The 16,143-nt window shown below is 49.6% G+C and overlaps 4 protein-coding genes across 4 annotated transcripts in view; 2 read left to right on the forward strand and 2 right to left on the reverse strand.

Moving 5' to 3' along the window:
* The window catches only part of LOC120949442 (uncharacterized), a 38,360-nt gene extending 30,665 nt beyond the window's left edge, over positions 1–7,695 (forward strand). The window contains exon 2 of the mRNA XM_040366749.2: positions 5,810–7,695. Within this exon, the coding sequence (XP_040222683.2) occupies positions 5,810–6,897 (1,088 nt within the window). The 3' untranslated portion in view covers positions 6,898–7,695. The remainder of the gene's footprint in view (positions 1–5,809) is intronic.
* Positions 7,696–7,745: 50 nt separating this feature from the next.
* On the reverse strand, positions 7,746–9,075 carry LOC120949443 (mediator of RNA polymerase II transcription subunit 27). The gene is made up of 4 exons (XM_040366750.2): positions 8,824–9,075; positions 8,404–8,755; positions 8,116–8,337; positions 7,746–8,041 (listed from the first exon to the last, which is right to left on the reverse strand). Exons 1-4 carry the CDS (start codon positions 9,000–9,002, stop codon positions 7,907–7,909), a joined length of 888 nt encoding a protein of 295 aa, XP_040222684.1. The 5' UTR covers positions 9,003–9,075; the 3' UTR covers positions 7,746–7,906.
* A 274-nt stretch (positions 9,076–9,349) lies between these two features.
* Positions 9,350–13,249, forward strand: LOC120953724 (vacuolar protein sorting-associated protein 11 homolog). The gene is made up of 5 exons (XM_040373925.2): positions 9,350–9,488; positions 9,559–11,695; positions 11,772–12,069; positions 12,147–12,375; positions 12,443–13,249. The coding sequence occupies exons 1-5, from the start codon at positions 9,474–9,476 to the stop codon at positions 13,031–13,033; spliced, it is 3,270 nt and encodes a 1,089-aa protein (XP_040229859.2). The 5' UTR covers positions 9,350–9,473; the 3' UTR covers positions 13,034–13,249.
* Positions 13,250–13,343: 94 nt separating this feature from the next.
* LOC120953732 (dolichyldiphosphatase 1-like) lies at positions 13,344–15,716 on the reverse strand. Its single transcript, XM_040373942.2, has 3 exons — positions 15,148–15,716; positions 14,786–15,065; positions 13,344–14,710 (listed from the first exon to the last, which is right to left on the reverse strand). Exons 1-3 carry the CDS (start codon positions 15,254–15,256, stop codon positions 14,347–14,349), a joined length of 753 nt encoding a protein of 250 aa, XP_040229876.2. The 5' UTR covers positions 15,257–15,716; the 3' UTR covers positions 13,344–14,346.
* Positions 15,717–16,143: the final 427 nt, after the last annotated feature.

The following is a 16,143-nucleotide window of genomic DNA, read 5'->3' on the forward strand; positions in this document are numbered from 1 at the left end:
TTGATCGACGCAAACGCATACAGCTTCGTTCGATACTGGCTTGACTCGATTCGAAAGCATCTTCGGCCTCCGATGGATGACTGCGAATGAATTGTGCTTCCCACCTCTCTCCCAGCTGCAACTCTTTTCCGGCCAAACATTTCTCTCGGGACGTGGGACCGCAGTAGGCTGTGGTTCCGACGCGGCAAGAGGTGACACTTCGGGGACGGAAATCTTCCCACGTGCAGCTGATTGACGCACAGAGCCGAACACTCACGGCGCAGCCGCTTGCGCCGGTACTACTTGCCCCCAGCCCTGGCTGGCGGGTACACGCGCCACCATGCGGGATAAGCTTTCGGTTTAGTCGGTTTCGGTCTGCCCAGGATAACCACCACCTTCTCACCTCCATCCCGAATTGGTTGGTGGACGACAACCATTGAATCGAATTTATGTCACCGTGCACACTCACTCGCCTAGCGAAGAATGGCGCAGAGGGTGGTTGGTGCTGCGTTGGCGTCGTTGAATGGAGTTGTGCAGAATCCCACGGCTTTCTTTCCTCCGTTTCCGCCTTGCGAATGCTCTTCCCACCCACCGCAATTCATTCATTGCGGCAAAGCGTCGAAGTGCGAACAATAAATGAAACGAAGCAAAAAATGACACCCCTAACCATGGGGGGGGGGGGGGGGGGGTATAGGTTGGAGTGAAACGACTTGCTCGGGGTTTGGTGCACTCACATTCGCACTCTGCCATCCCCCCACCTTATTAGCAGTTCAAAATGTCGTTAGAGAAGACATTCGCCAAAAATTCGCACGCCACACGGGGTCGGATCTAGCGGCACGCCGAGGACAAATATGGAGAGCCATTTTTGGAGTGTCATGTTTGGGTACCAGTTGTTTAGCTATCTGCCTGGGATGGGTGAGAGGGAGCACACGTTATTGTGATAATGAGACGATAATTGAAGACATCTGCTCGCTGTCAGCATATGGGCAGAAGCTTTCCAGGATTGAAGCAACCGGGAATTGGCACCGACATTTGGTGGAATCGTCTAACACTAAAGGTGTCACACCGCTCACAACGATGTTTGGTGTGAAATCATTGTTGTCGTTTGTTTGTGAAGCCAATCGTGCGGTGAATGAGGCCGAGGTGGGTGCCTCAACCTCAACCCTCAACCCTCAACCCCAGCCATCACAATTTGTCATATTCGATTCTGTAACACGAACCTCACCGGCGGCCTGCCCGAGTAACAAGTTCAGTTCTCAGTCACTTTCACGGTTGCGGTTTTCGGTCGCCGGCAACAACAACTTAATGACATTTAGAAAGTTCAGTAAGCGAGGTTGGTTGGGGTTTAATGATTTAAACGACACCGCTCCCCAACCAGCGCACGCTGCGGTTGTAACTCTAGAATCTTCACACTGTCACACTGTGGAGGAGAGGCAACAATTTCACCAGAATGCAATCTCGCTGGCTGGCTGGCAGATTGGCTCGCTGGGTGTGTCATAAACGGGCGCGGACGAGGGAGAAAACCGCGCAATTTGATTAAGATATCAAATTCATCATTTCTGCCGCCCGCATTCGTTAAAACAGCAGCAGAAGCCGCTGCAGCAACCCCTGGAGTCATCCTTCGCTGCGGAGTTCATTCATCTGCGCCTTACTGTCAGGCATCCGATCGCTATCGCTGGGTGTATGTGTGTGTGTTTTGAAATGAATGGCGTTGCATTGTAGTTGCATTTATTATGTGGTGATGCTGCGCTGTGCAAGCAGCAGGAGGAGCATTAAACTTGGGATGGAAACTGTTGTGTTTGTGAGTGTGCACATGTTTGCATGTGAGACACGAGCGGAGGAATGTAATAAAAAATGGACATTATTATTCCACGCGATCTGATCCTCGTTGGGGATTTAAGCTGCCCTCCCTCCGTACACGCACCATAGGCCAACATATGGAGAAGCAGAATCTTATGTTGCTGTTGTGCGTGTGTGTGTGTGTGTATGCTAATGTGTGCAGACAGGAAATGATGATTACTTCCCTATAAATACTTAACCAGCGCGTTTAAATGTTAAGTGTCTAATAGCTGGAACAGTGTTCCTCGACCACCAGCCCCATCAGAAACATCACAAACAGGCATGTTTGTTGAAGGCGTGCTATGTTTGCACTGGCGTGTGTCTTTGTTCTATACATGTTCGGTTGGTTCCATACCAGCGTCTTCCATGACTCGGCTAGTGTGGTTCGTGTTTTATTGCTAATAATCATTCAATTTCTTCATGTGCAAGGTGCTCGTTGGCACTGCACAAGTCTCTGGTGTCTGGCCAAGTTAGAGCCCAGTACGACACCCACCCAACCCCCGAGAACAGCACGCAGCACCATTGCAGCACCTACATCCCCGAAGGGAGGAAAGCAATAAGGAAGCAATGAAGACGTCGGACTCGGTTCGACGGGGACGAACGCACGACACAACACCGGTGGTGTGCTATCTGACTCATTCGATGAGCATTTGCCAGTGAGGCGTGTGTTTTTTTTTGTGCGGATTTTTGCAGTATTATAGTGTTTGTGATCATCTTACTGGTATAATGTTCTTTTTGCTTTGCCCAATTACAAAAAACACAACAAAGTAAAACAAAAAAGTAACAAAGAACCTCCTACTACTGCGGTGCGACTGACGCCACCAGTACACGGGGTATGTCCTTCAAGATGCGGGATGCTGCGCTTAAGCCAGAAACCTGCTTCTGAATCATCCGTGCCGGGAAGTGCTTAAAAAGGTGCACGCTATTGGAAATTACGCGCTTCCTTCGATCTCTTTCTATCGTTCTCCTCTTTCGTTGCGTTTTACCCTCAATGCATTACCGTCGATTCATGTGCAAAAGGGTAGAATTTGCTCTGGTGCATCGGGCATCATTTACAGTAATTGCACCGAGCCTTGCATACACGTACAAACACATTCACGAGCGGTGCAATAATGTCGACCTTTTTCGGCGGCTGTGCATCGGTGCTGAATTCGGCATGTTTTGCTAGAACGCCGGACCGACCACAGAAAAGCAGAGAGAAAGGGAGAGAAAGAAAGAGAGAGAGAGAGAGAAAGGGAAAGATAGAGAGAGAGAGAGAGAGAGAGAGAGAGAGATAGAGACAGAGCGAGAGAGAGAAAATGAGAAGGACAAACTCGGGATGCATTATTTCCCTGAACTGCATCGCCACCAAGATGGGGGCCCATTATTGTGTGCGACGACGTTCCAAGACGTTCCAACCCAGGAACCTAAACGAACCCTGCGAAGAGGTCTTGAGGTCGGTGAGGAGGACTCTTTACGGCCTGTTTCTTCGTGTGTGTGTGCTGCTAAGCGAATTAAACCGGTTCCCTGAGGCAGCGCTAGAATTGTGATGCTGTTGTGTGCAGCATGCGAACTTTTGGCCACCGGCGTACCACCACCATTGCGACCAATGTGTGTGGTATGTTCTAGCTTGAGCGTACACGACCATAACCTGCAGTGGTGCAGCTATGAGATGCTCAACATCGAAGCATTGCAGCAAGCGCAACAGACATTGCAGCAAGCGCAACAGAGTTAGAAACAGGAACAAAAGCACGCTTTGCATCATTTAGAAAACAAGATTGGAACAGGTGAATGTAATGCATTCCAGTATACTTCTGGCTTTTTTTTATTCAAAAAATGCAAACCCACAATGCATGAAATGTTTATACGTTTACTGAATATTAGCTCTGACCCACATATTGCGGTATGTGTAACGGGGCCAGAGGATCACCTCGTTAGCGGTCACGGGCAAGGCAAGCAGGGCGCAATTTCACAGGCTGAAAGGGTCAGAGCGTCGAGTGCAATTGCAAGTCGGGCAGCTGGCACGAGATAATTAACAGTAATTGCATCCTCCGAAAGGCGACGCTAGGCGATACAAACACACTAGTAGAGGATAGCTAGAACTCGGCACACTCTAAAGTAGTGATCTCGTTGTAGCTTATCCTGCCCCAAGGCGTATGTCAATAGCGCGCTGGTGTTACATGAGATCGCTTGATGCAAACAAGCCGATCACGACTAGCAAACGTTGAACTTGCTCAAGCCCCACCGTCCGCACGCTAAGCGATCGATCTCCACTTCCCTACTTCGGTAGTGTAATACTCCACATAGCCGTGCGAAGTAGGCTGGTAGTGGAAGCCAGCCCTAGCTTTCCCTTATCGATGTGAATCTCCTTCAAAAAGCACCCATCTTGCCAGGCTCTCACCCACCGTTCGTCTTACGTAAGGCGACGTATCCGCTTCCCTACCGAAGGAGCTCCCTTGAGACGTCGCGATGCATCGCACACTGGGAAAAGGGATCATCTCCTATACCTTATTTGCACATTAGGCACTCTTCTGTACAGTCAGTTGATTAACCACCCCTCCACCGAGGGTTGGGAAATGCAAGGGAGCTCTTTTAGTTTCATCTTTTACCGATCGACCACCGGTACCTGATCGGCCGTTAGCAGGCGCTCGGAAATTACATCATTGTGCACTGCGCACACGTACCCACCACTGGTCGGCGTCTGCATTCGAGATGTTCGCATTCAAATGCTTGCCATTGCCGCCGCCGCAAGGAGGTGCGCATACACTTCGTGTCTTCGTGTCGGGTGGCGGTGCGCGTTACAAGTGGTCAGGAGGATTTCGGTTTATCGTTGCACTCGAATCTCAATTGTGTCCGCCTTTCAAAAGGGGAACTGGCGTGAGCCGTGGCCGCGCAGGAGCCCAGAAGGTAGATGTGCGGTAGACAATAATTGTCGATAAGTTTCGACTGGTTTTCTTCGTAAGAGCTGCAGGGCAATCGCGAAGCTGCTTTTGGAGCGCGATAGCTTTATACGGTGCTTTCGTTTTTCATTGTAAAGCGCAGCACCGTGCGCCCACAGCCAGGGTGAGTTGCTCAACCTAAATCCATGCTTTGTAGCTTAATCTAGATAAAATAAAATGCTGCAAGTTGACCATAAACTTTGAGTTTGGTTTTCATGTTCTAGTAATAGCTACAAAAATTGCAGTTTAATTTATCCCTGAATTGTTTCTGATATTCTTCCACAAATTTTCTGGATTTTGTTCTCTGAACTTCTCTGAATTACTTCAATGTTCCGCATCCACTGTTCAGAATTGGATTAGAATCATATCCGGACTTGGACCTAGGATACTCCAAAATCAGTTACAGACTAGTTGTTGTTTAAAATATTAAAGAGTTTTTTTGACCTCTTAGGGTCTCTTTCCCTTCTGAGTTACAGGATTTGTATAGGTTTGCGACTCTGGCTCAGAACCAGGAGAGATTAGGAAGCAGTTACCCCTTCCGTGTCCGTGCTCCGATGTTTATGAGGACCTTCGAGTTGCGTTACGTATTGCTGCATGAAGATCACAACATAAATTTAAATAATATTTACACATGTTCGTTTTCATTCAAAAATAGTGGGCTTATATCTACAAAGTAATCTTTCGCAAGCCCCGAAATTTGTCGACCACCTGCGAAGATTTAAACGCGTCGTTAAACCATTTTTATTGCATAGTTAAAGCTGACGCTAATGTATGCCAATATTTCTCCAGACCTCGATCGCTTGCCATAACACGCTGCCCACGCAGCATTTGTTTGAATATCGATTGAGGTTTGAACATTGGAAAGGAAATAACGTACATCAATCGTGTTCAACATAGTACATCGACTGGCGTTGGATAAAGAGATATCGGCTGCTTTGAAATGCTAAGTCGTTTGGAGCGATTGGAGGGGTGTCGCAAATAGGATTAACTTAATTATTAAACAATGACCTTCGTAAACATCATGGCTTGTTTGTAAGCAAATCTAACGCTTCTTCTCATTCGTTCACTTGCAGACTGTACCCGCTTTCACGAGCAATGTGTCCGCTGCACCGATACGGGCTGCGTCAAGTGTACGGAAGTGCTGCGCATCGACACCGGCGAATGTCTGTCGGAGTGCCCGAGCGGGTACGGCGCCCAGTGGTCTACGAGCAGCGAGTACATGGGCCGCGTCTGCCATCCGGTCGGGATGTCGGGCTCGTTCCTGGCGGCCGTCGTCGGCATCATTGCTGGGGCGATCCTGTGCGTGGTGCTGATTTTCGGTGCGCTGGCCATCCTGCGACGGCGCCAGAAGCGCAAAAAGTACCGCGAATCGTTCATCGACGAAAACATCGACCGGCTCGAGTTCTTGCGCCAGCTGGACGAGCTGCGCCCGCAGGCGGAATACTTCCTGCAGATGCTGAACGACACGCGGCGCCAGATACGGAAGCTGCACCTGGCCGGTGACAGTGCCGGCGCTGCCACGTACCATCCGGTGGTGCGCGATCTCGCCAAAATACTGATCCTGCTGAACAAACCGATCGAGCTGATCAATGCGCCACCGCACGACTGGCAGCGGCTGTACGTGTGGGCCGAACGTGTGCTCGACCGCTACAAGCCCGAGCTGGCGCAGCTGATCGAGTTTCTGCAGCAACCGTCTGCCTCCGATCCACGGCTCGGTGCGTCGGACCATTCCACCTTCAAGTCGGCATCGTACCACCAGCACGGTGGTGCGCCGGGCACGGACCTATCGCCGAGCCTGAGCCAGAAGAACGAGCGCAACCTGCTGCAGCCGGAGTTGATCCAGCTGCAGAAACATCGCACACTGCCGTCGATGCAGACCACGCACCACTTCCTCGGTTCGCTGATCAGTTTGCACGAGTTTGACGAACGATCGTCCCACACGACCGACACCAGCTCGAACCACCATTCGACGACCGGCGTCGTTAGTGGGAGCGGTGGTGGTGGCGGCGGAGGTGGTGGCAACAATCCGTTCGACGATACGTTCGATCACGTTCGCACGTACCTGTCCACGTCCGGGATGAACGACAGTTCGCTCTGGTTGCAGGACGAGTTCTTTAAGCTGGGCTTCCGGCCCCAGGACGAAATCACGACCGAGCTTTGATCGGCGAGGGAGGAGAAAACGTTTGTCCCAAATACACGATGATGTCACCATTCCAGTGCAAATCAACAGGATACGCAATATTTGTATATAAGCAATACATTGTCAAAATACCCCGCCGCCGCCGCCGCAGCCGCCCGGTGCTATCGTTTGGCGTGATGATTACGGGACCCGCGAAACAATACGCACATATAATGGCGCACACGCAGGCATCATGTGCACTAGTCAGATACGAGCGCGGTGCTCTAGAATCACATAGGCGGGCATAGGCGGACAACGAACAACGCGAAGGAGGAGGACATAATCCGTAATCAGCATTAAAATTGTTAGTGTGTGTATATGTAAACATTGAGCTACAAACTAACAGGACAAAGTTATATTGTAAAAATAGGGTATTCAAACAAGACAACCACCAATTGAGCTGGTTGAAGGGAACGTTAGGCAGAACTATTTATTCCTGTTTTCTTCCTCGATCGCGGGAATGCACAAGGCAGGGCTAGACCAATTGTCGATTGGTTAATCGATACGAAGGATTAAGCAATTGTAAGCTGTGCTATTGCATTGTCTTTTTTCTTAAGCACTATTCATTATTCCATCGCGGATCGAATCGGTTTAGATGGTCCATGTTGCACAAAGTACGACAATAATGATTAATTTTAGAGAAAAATCATCCTCTATACGAAGTGGGCAAAATGAAGTTATTCTTATACTACGAACGAAATAAAACGAAAAAAACGGACATATTGCAAGAGATACATTACAAAAATAAATCTTTTGTTACTATTGTGAAAGGGAAACTCATTTAGTCGTATTTGTGTGTTTCTTGCAGTTTGAAAAACGAGCTTTTCAGATCATGATTCAGTAAAAACGATCAGTTTTTACTGCATGGAATTTGTTTTATTCCGAAAAATGCCTCCCGTTCATACGCCTTGATAACTGGCACGGAGTACTATGTCCAGTCGATAGCGAACGCCCATGTATGCTGTAATCTATTTCACTCGAGCTTCCACTGTTACTGTTTACATTCTTCGTGAAACGGTTCCAACGTTCGTAAATCGCGCCAGGTCGGTGGAAGTGTGTTGTGCAGATGTTTTCCACACTTTTTACACGGATCAGCGAAAAGGGTTACGTAGCTTCGGAACCACGTCTGAAAGAGAAAAATAAAAGATCAATCGTTGCAATTGCAACTTTCACCTTTGTGGTACGCGCGCATACACTTACGATAAAGCTGCGTATGGCCAGCTCCGGCAGTGTGGGTGAGAAAAAATGCAACATTGCCGAATGTGCATGATCCTGCACCTTGCGGAATACCTGATGTCTCGATTCGGTCCATTGCTCGTCGACCCCGTCCAGCAGTGACTCCTCGTACCCTTTCACCGTCACCCATTCGATCAGCAGTCCCTTCAGTATGACTGCAGCGCGCAGCACACGGGCAATGGTTATCTGAAATGCGTCCGAAAATGTATTGCAATTCCACTACATTACGCTTACTTTCTGGTGGGTTCTTACGTGTAAAATTGCATTCGTCATAAAGGGGCGTGCAATTTTCAGGTTCATGTTGTTGTAATGTATGCTACCGATCAGATTTTCCACCATTTGCGGTGTGGCCAGATGGCTCGAGGGAAGCGACCGTCGGCGCTTGGTGTTGGTGTAGTACGAGCGTTTCAGCGAGTTCTGCTGCAGTAGCGTCGAGGCGAAGGTGCTGTACTCGTGCAGCTTGTCGTGCCATTTGTAGCTCTGCACCAGGTGCGGATACAGTGCCTGCCGTTCGAGGTTCGTCTCCAGCGACAGGTATGCCGAGTTGGCAAGCGTCAGCGGCGTCTGGGGTGGCGTTAGATCGTTTATGCAGGATTCAAAGTCTCTGAAAACGGTACCGGCAGCATGCATGAGTAATGTGTATTTCAGTTTTATCTCACGAGCTATCCTTACTTGAGATTAGCGTTAACCGAGTTGAGTAGCTCCTGTAGCTCTTGAAGAAACTTCTGCTCCTTGCCCTCTTCGCCATGGTCTGCACGCACTCCTGTGCCGAGCGTTTCGAACACTTGACCTACACTCGAGCGCAACACGCGCAACTGAGAGAGAGCGTTGTTAATTGGTTCTAAATTCATGATATTTTGGCAAACTTCCTGCAAGCCGTGATCCCGGTATAGTTTTGTATTGTTTATGTCGTGTCACATGCGGCAAACGTAAACAAGCGGCCTCTGGATTTGGTTTATAAGAGAGGGTTCAGTCTCGAATTCGATTCGGCTTGAAAGTACAAAAAATGGCTCATTTATTTCTGTTTTACCGTTTACTGTACTGTTTGCTTAAAATATAAATATTCTGAACAACTTGAGTGCTTCAATTGCTTCGTTAAATTTTAATCGAAAGGTTTTGAAAAAAAAGTTCAAAAATTAAACTGCACAAAGGGCTAGCTGGCACGAAAAGGACCATTGTCAAAGTGACAGTTGAACTGGACGAGAAAATTGCTCATCAAAACATTTCCCCCCCGTCTTCGCAGAACAGCACCGAACAACAGTATTGCAGCAAATTGCACTAATTGGATAAATTCGTACGACTCTGCCGAAAGGCACACCGCAATGGCTATCTTCGAGGTGAAAAAGCTACAGCGTGCATTGCCTGCAACGTAACTAACCGTCTTCATCTCTGTACCGTATTCCACAGTGGCGTAAGTTCAACTTTTTCGACCTCCGCCAGGGCGTCGATAAAGATAACGTGTCCGGGGCGTTGCAGGGCGCAAAGATTACCGCGACGGCCAATGGCAGCAGCTTGATCGTGATTTGCGACTCGAACGGATACATCCACACATTCAGCCGCACCTGGTCGGCCATCAGCTTTAAGGGCCACGAAGGCTCGATACTGCTGTGCGACATTGCCAAGCCCAACAATCTGCTCGTAACGGTGGGCGAAGATATTAATGGCCCCTCATTTAAGGTTTGGAACCTGTCGAAGCTGTCCGCCACGAATGGGGCGCAATGTTTGCGCACCGTGCGAACGATGGTGTCCGTGCCAACCGCGCTGGCCGTCTCGGACGGTGGGCAGTTTATGGCGATCGGGTTTGCCCAGGGCAACATCTCCCTGTACCGCGGGGACATTAGCCGAGATCGGTCGAAAACGCTCAAACAGCTGACGGCCGGCACGAGCGACATCGCGGGTATCGCTTTCAAGCACTGCCACAAGCACACGCAAATGTTTGTCTGCTCGAACTCGGGCGTGTACGTGTACAACCTGCACAGTCGCGATAAGGAGATTCGCGTGATACTGGCCACCATGAAGAAACCGGTCGGTTGCTGTGCGCTGCAGACTGGCCACAACGAGGGCCACTTTATGGTGGGGCTAGAGGATGCGGTGTACTGCTACACGTCGGATGGTCGGGGGCCGTGCTACGCGCTGGAAGGCAACAAGACGCTGCTCCACTGGTATCGGTCCCATCTGCTGGTGGTGATGCGCAACCCGAGAAGTCCGGGCGGGTTCACGCTCACCGTCATCGACATACAGAACAAGTTCATCGTGTTCACCTCGCCGATAGAGGAGGTATCGGCGATTCTGACCGAGTTCGGCACCTGCTACATCCTGACGGAGGGCAAACAGATCCTCCATCTGGACGAGAAGGACCTGCAGAGCAAGCTGAACGTGCTGTTTAAGAAAAATCTGTACGACATTGCGGTGCGCATAGCCAAATGCAATCAGTACGATGCGGAAGGGCTGGCCGGCATTTTCAAGCAGTACGGCGACCATCTGTACAGCAAGGGCGATTTCGCCGGTGCGGTAGAGCAGTACGCGAAAACGATCGGCTACCTGGAGCCTTCGTACGTGATACAGCGCTTCCTGGACGCCCGCCACATACACTATCTCACGGACTATCTGCAAACGATACACGCGCAGGGCCGGGCGACGGCCGACCACACGACGCTGCTGCTGAACTGTTTCACGCGGCTCGATCGTACGACCCAGCTGAAGGAGTTTCTGAAGAACGATCAAAAGTCCAACCTGTTCGATATTGACGTAGCGATCAAGGTGTGCCGTGATGCGTCGTATGTGGAGGAGGCGTTGCAGCTGGCGAAAGCACACCGTAAGCATGACGCCTGCCTCAGCATACTGACGGAGGATATGGGTCAGTTTGAGGAGGCGCTGAACTACATCGAGTCGCTGGCGTGTGCGGAAGCGGAGCACAGTATAAAGCGCTACGGTTCCGTGCTGATGGCAAACTGTCCGTCCCGAACGATCGCGCTGCTGAAAAAACTCTGCACAGAGTATGCGACGAACCGGAACTCGACGCAGGGCAGGGACGCCCTGACGGTGGCCGACTTGCTGGCCGATCTAAACCTGAACGACGAGCGCGGCCACGGCAACCCGGAAGAGTTTATACATCTGTTCGACGATACGGAGCTGTTGATCGATTTTCTCGAGCATCTGATACGGTTCGTGCCGGCTAGCAGCCAGTGCGTGTACAGCACGCTGATCGAGCACTATCTGTACCGGTGGAAGGAAAGCACGGCGGTCGAGGAAAAGCTGCTCGATCTGCTCAAATTCAACACGGACCGGTACGACAAAAACCATGCGCTCGCCCAGTGCCGCATGCACGAGTTTTGGCCCGGCGTCATGTATCTGTACGAGGAGGATAAGCTGTACCATCTTATCATACGGCACTATCTGCGGCATCGGCAGTACGAGGAGCTGTTGGCGTGCTGCCGGAAGCTGGCTCACAACAATGCCTCCCTGTGGCTGCTGACGCTGAACGGGCTGAAGAACGATGCGCAAGCACCGCCGCATCTGTTCAACCAGATACTGCAAGTAATTTGTAAGTACATACGTGACCATGGCTAGGCTTGTTTAATAGACATTGGTTTATATTTATTATTTAATTTCCTTCACAGCTCAGAAAAGACTGCAGGCTCCGCTGCAGGTGCTCGACTGTCTGGCGGTGGATAACGGTCCCAACTTCCTCTCGGTGAAGGAATACTTTATGCAGGTGTTCCAGAAGGAACAGGACACCATCCGCAGTGAGGAGGAACAGGCGCGAGCGTACCGCGAAGAGTCGGTGTCCATTAAACGCTACATAAAGCACCTGCAGGAGGGTAATGTGGAGTTTCAAAACACAACCTGTGATGCGTGTAAGCAGCCGCTTTCGATGCCGGCCTTGTTTTTCCTCTGCAAACATTCCTACCATCAAGAGTAAGCGATAACAATTGGTCACAGTTACAATTAGCAATGGTTGATATCGTGTTTTCCACGTGCGAACGTATTTTCAGCTGCATTCGAAGCTACACCGATACGGAACGGGACTGCCCCGTGTGCAATAAGAACAACATGCAACTAATCGAGGCGCTTAGAGCGCAGAGTGAGGCCCGCGATCAGCACGAAATGTTTCACGACCTGCTCGATCGCTCGCCGGAACCGTTCTCAGTGGTGGCCGACTACTTCGGGCGTGGTTTGTTCAATAAGCTGCTGATTGTTGAGGAAGGCGATCCACCGATGGAGGTAAGCAATGAGCATTCCAGGATACATTCTGCAGATAATGAATGACGCTTTCACCCCCGTTGTATAGATTCCAGAGCCGCCCAAACAAACGGAAAGAGCAAAGCCAAGCCCATCCGTTGCGTACGAACCACGGCCGGCCATTCCGCCCCAACCAGCAGCGCCGGCGTACACGAGCGAAGCGAGACTACGCCAGGAGGAGGGCGGACGCTCGGGACAGCTGCGCATGGAGTCGCAGGAAAGTGAAATGCGCCTCCGGCTGATGGAACAGGAGCGCATCCGGCAGCGGCAGCAGGCAGCCACTATGGCACAGCAGCAGATGAAGCTTCGGGACGATCGTCGCAGTCCCAAGATGCAATCCCCGTACGGCAGTCCGCGTCCCGCATCGGCCAGCGTCGATCTGAGCAAACAGCTGCTGAATCCATTCGAAAAGGCAAACGTCGTTCCGTCGTCGAAGCCGATCAGCAGCGCAAAAGATATCGCAAAAATACCGATCGCAACTACGGCACGCAATCCGTTCGAGGAGGAGGAGGCGGCGGACTACGACAATACCAAAAATCCGTTCGGTGAAGAGAGTGCACCGGCGGCAATCGATCGTTCCGCTGCTAGGAACCCGTTCGAGGAGGAGTACGACAGCAAGCTGGATCCATTTGCGGAGTAATGCTACCAACACATCAAACATAAGTATATCGTGCATGTTATAGCGCGCAAAAGAAAATGATAATTTAATACCATCTTTTTCGCTGACATATTATTTCAATTCTGTTGAGTCTAACCCAACAAATGCGTCCCGTATTTATACCGTCGGTGAATGTAACCAATAAAAGAATCTGATAACCCCTGTAAAGGAGAAGTTTCTGCAACGGTATGCATCAAACGCCAGAGTTGTTTAATTATGTGAGCCTCGCTTTACAAGCTCGTTCTAATTTATTCTTCCTTTTCCTGTGCGTACGAATCGAAAAATCAATCACTTCCAGTGTTTTTGTCGCTTTTATATGTCTTCTTTAGTTTTCTAAAAAAAAATCAAACATGTGTATCATCATCATCGTCATCATCATCATCACAATACATTCTGGTGGTGGTGGTGGTGTGCACGTGTCCTACGGAGTCGCATTGAAGAGTGTAAGCTCCTGAATATTTTTTGCGCTTTTCAGGCGTGCGTCGTGCCTGTGACTTGCTGTGAGAAGTGTTTTCGCGTTGGTATTCGCCAGCAATCGTCGGTCTAACAATTAGTGTGCCCTTCGCGGAGGGAAAGTTTCAATTACCAAACATAAATTATTAAGTCGGGGTGGCCCGAATGTCTATTCGATTCGTTTCCGTAGCAAGAGATCTATCACTATCATCCGGCTGCGTGGTGTACTAATAAGTCTCGGAAGCTTGTATAGATCGGCATGACCGGGTAGGTCGTTACGGCAAAAAGAAGAAGAAGAAGAAGAAATTAAAAAGTCGCTGATTGCTTTCCGGAAACGAATGGCGTAAAATCCGACAATAATTCCTATTGCCAAAAGGGGTGTGAGGAATTAGACAAACGATTTGCCCTCCCTTCGTGTTGACGCAATGTAGCAGCTTTGCGAACTCAAACGTTCTCGTATAGTAAATGCCTGTATCGGGAAATCGGTGTGTGTGTATTCAGTGTTTGTGAAACTATGTTCTTATTCTTATTCTCTAAAGCACATCCACAGCTTCTGGATGTTTGTATGACTCGATTGTTGTTCCTATGCTGACCATCGGAACACTCTCTCTAACTCTCTCTCTCTCCGACTGTTTAGCTTCTCCACATCCACACAGGGACAGAAAAGTCCAAAAATGTTGCTGTCTATTGCACCATCGGTGATTTGCCGGCCCTTCCCGGTATTCCGTCCGTATGACAGGGGCAATTTGCGCTTTGCAAAGTAGAGTGTCCATAGCACACGCGTCGCCTACTTGTTAATGCTATTTGATGTACGAGTATCGCCGTCAGGGTGACCAAAAACGTCACTGAGATTTCATGCTCACCAGCTTGCGCGACCGGGCGCGCGCTTCGTGCCGCGTAACGGTATACTCGAACCACAGTATGTTCGGTATGAGCGTGGTGTCCCGCAGCAGGAACAGTTCCGACACGCGCCACAGCACGACCATCGGAAAGTAGGGCGTGAGGACGAAGTGCGTCAGCAGGAACCACAGCGCACCCATTACCGTACCGACGAGGGCACCGATCAGCACTTGGGAAAGTGTGTGATAGAGCAGGTAGATCCTGCCGAAGCAGACGAGAAATGCGGCCGTCCAACAGATGGCAAGTACCAGCAATCGTACTAGTCGCTCGAACCGGGCACTATTACTATTATTTATATGATGCAGTCTGTGGGAAGTGAGGGAAGGTGTGAATCAGTAATAATCCAGCTCCGATATCGAACGCACGCACGTTCGCACTTACCTTATGAAGATAAACAGGAGTACGTAGGTGGAAAAAAAGCACATAAACTGTGAGTGCGATGAAGGCATGCCGTACTCGGTCCAAATTTGTGCGCGCGACACTGGCCGTGGCTCCTGGATCCAGTGTTTCAGCAGGATGTTAAGACATTCGTTTACCAGCATCCCTAGAAAGAACACGATGGTGTGCAAGTCTCTTCGGAACAGTATCAGTGCGACAAACCCCGCACCAATGCCGAGCGGGGCCAGACTGATCCAGGCTAGCAATTTGCCGACGAAATCTCCTGCGGGAACGAGAAACGATCGTCATTGCTTTGTGTGGGAAGCGTTAGAGCCGCAGACGCATTTGCGGAGGATTCCACTCACCTTTGGGATACTCCACCAGTGTCAGTGTGATGGGTTGCCAATCTATTGCCACATTTTCGTCCACCGACAGGCTCGGTTCGTTCGGCAGCAGCAGATCCGGTGAGGACATTTTACGTGAAGAAGAACTAGCTTTACTTCTAACGATGCTGTGACATTTGCTGCCGTTTTGCGACTGGACGAATGGAACGGGCACGCCGGTACGGGTATTGTTAACGTGTCACGCTTCTGCCCTTTCTTTGCGAAGGGCGTCCTGTGATGGGAGTGTGTGGTAGATTGGTTAAGGCAGTTTGCGAAAGGTAAGTAAGGAGCTTCGCCACTCTTTGACCGATCAGTGCGTGTTGTTTCTCGTGGATGGTTCTTGCGTTGCCGTTTCAGGCCCAAACACTGGACTGTGAGCGTCTCGTTATCATTGCACACTGCGTATGTTGTTAGCAAAAATTCTACCCTAGGTGTACGCTAGTTCCTGGACCATATATGCAAAAAGGGCATATATTTTGGGTATAGAAACCGAAGTCGTGCAGAAACTGTTGGCAATGTTTTGTATGTGTGGCTACAAATGACAAGGCACTGAACGGTGGGTTATATTCGTGGTCACGATCTACGTCAATAGTCAAAATTTGCTCGATGTAAAATGTATTTTTAGCTCAGCATCAAATCACAATAATTGGTTACACTTCATCGGCTAAAGGATGAACAAATTAATGTTCAATTTAATTGTTTGTAGAACATGTATTTTAAAGCAAAAGATGTTCCGAAGAGCATCAAGGAAACCCATTGTTCTGCTGTCAAGAAATAATTGACGTTTACAACCAGCACAGGGTGTCGGGGGTGCCAGTTATTTTCAAAGCTTCGAGATAATTTAATTAATTTTGTCTAATTACGTTTATCTTTTTGCATATCAGTAGTTTGAATAATCATTTAAACATAGAAATCATTTTATACGCCTACCCGAAAGGAGAAAACTACACAAAATGGCGTAAATTTGCTGCATTACTT

The sequence above is a fragment of the Anopheles coluzzii genome, chromosome 2, assembly GCF_943734685.1.
Source record: "Anopheles coluzzii chromosome 2, AcolN3, whole genome shotgun sequence".
NCBI classification, from domain to species: domain Eukaryota; kingdom Metazoa; phylum Arthropoda; class Insecta; order Diptera; family Culicidae; genus Anopheles; species Anopheles coluzzii.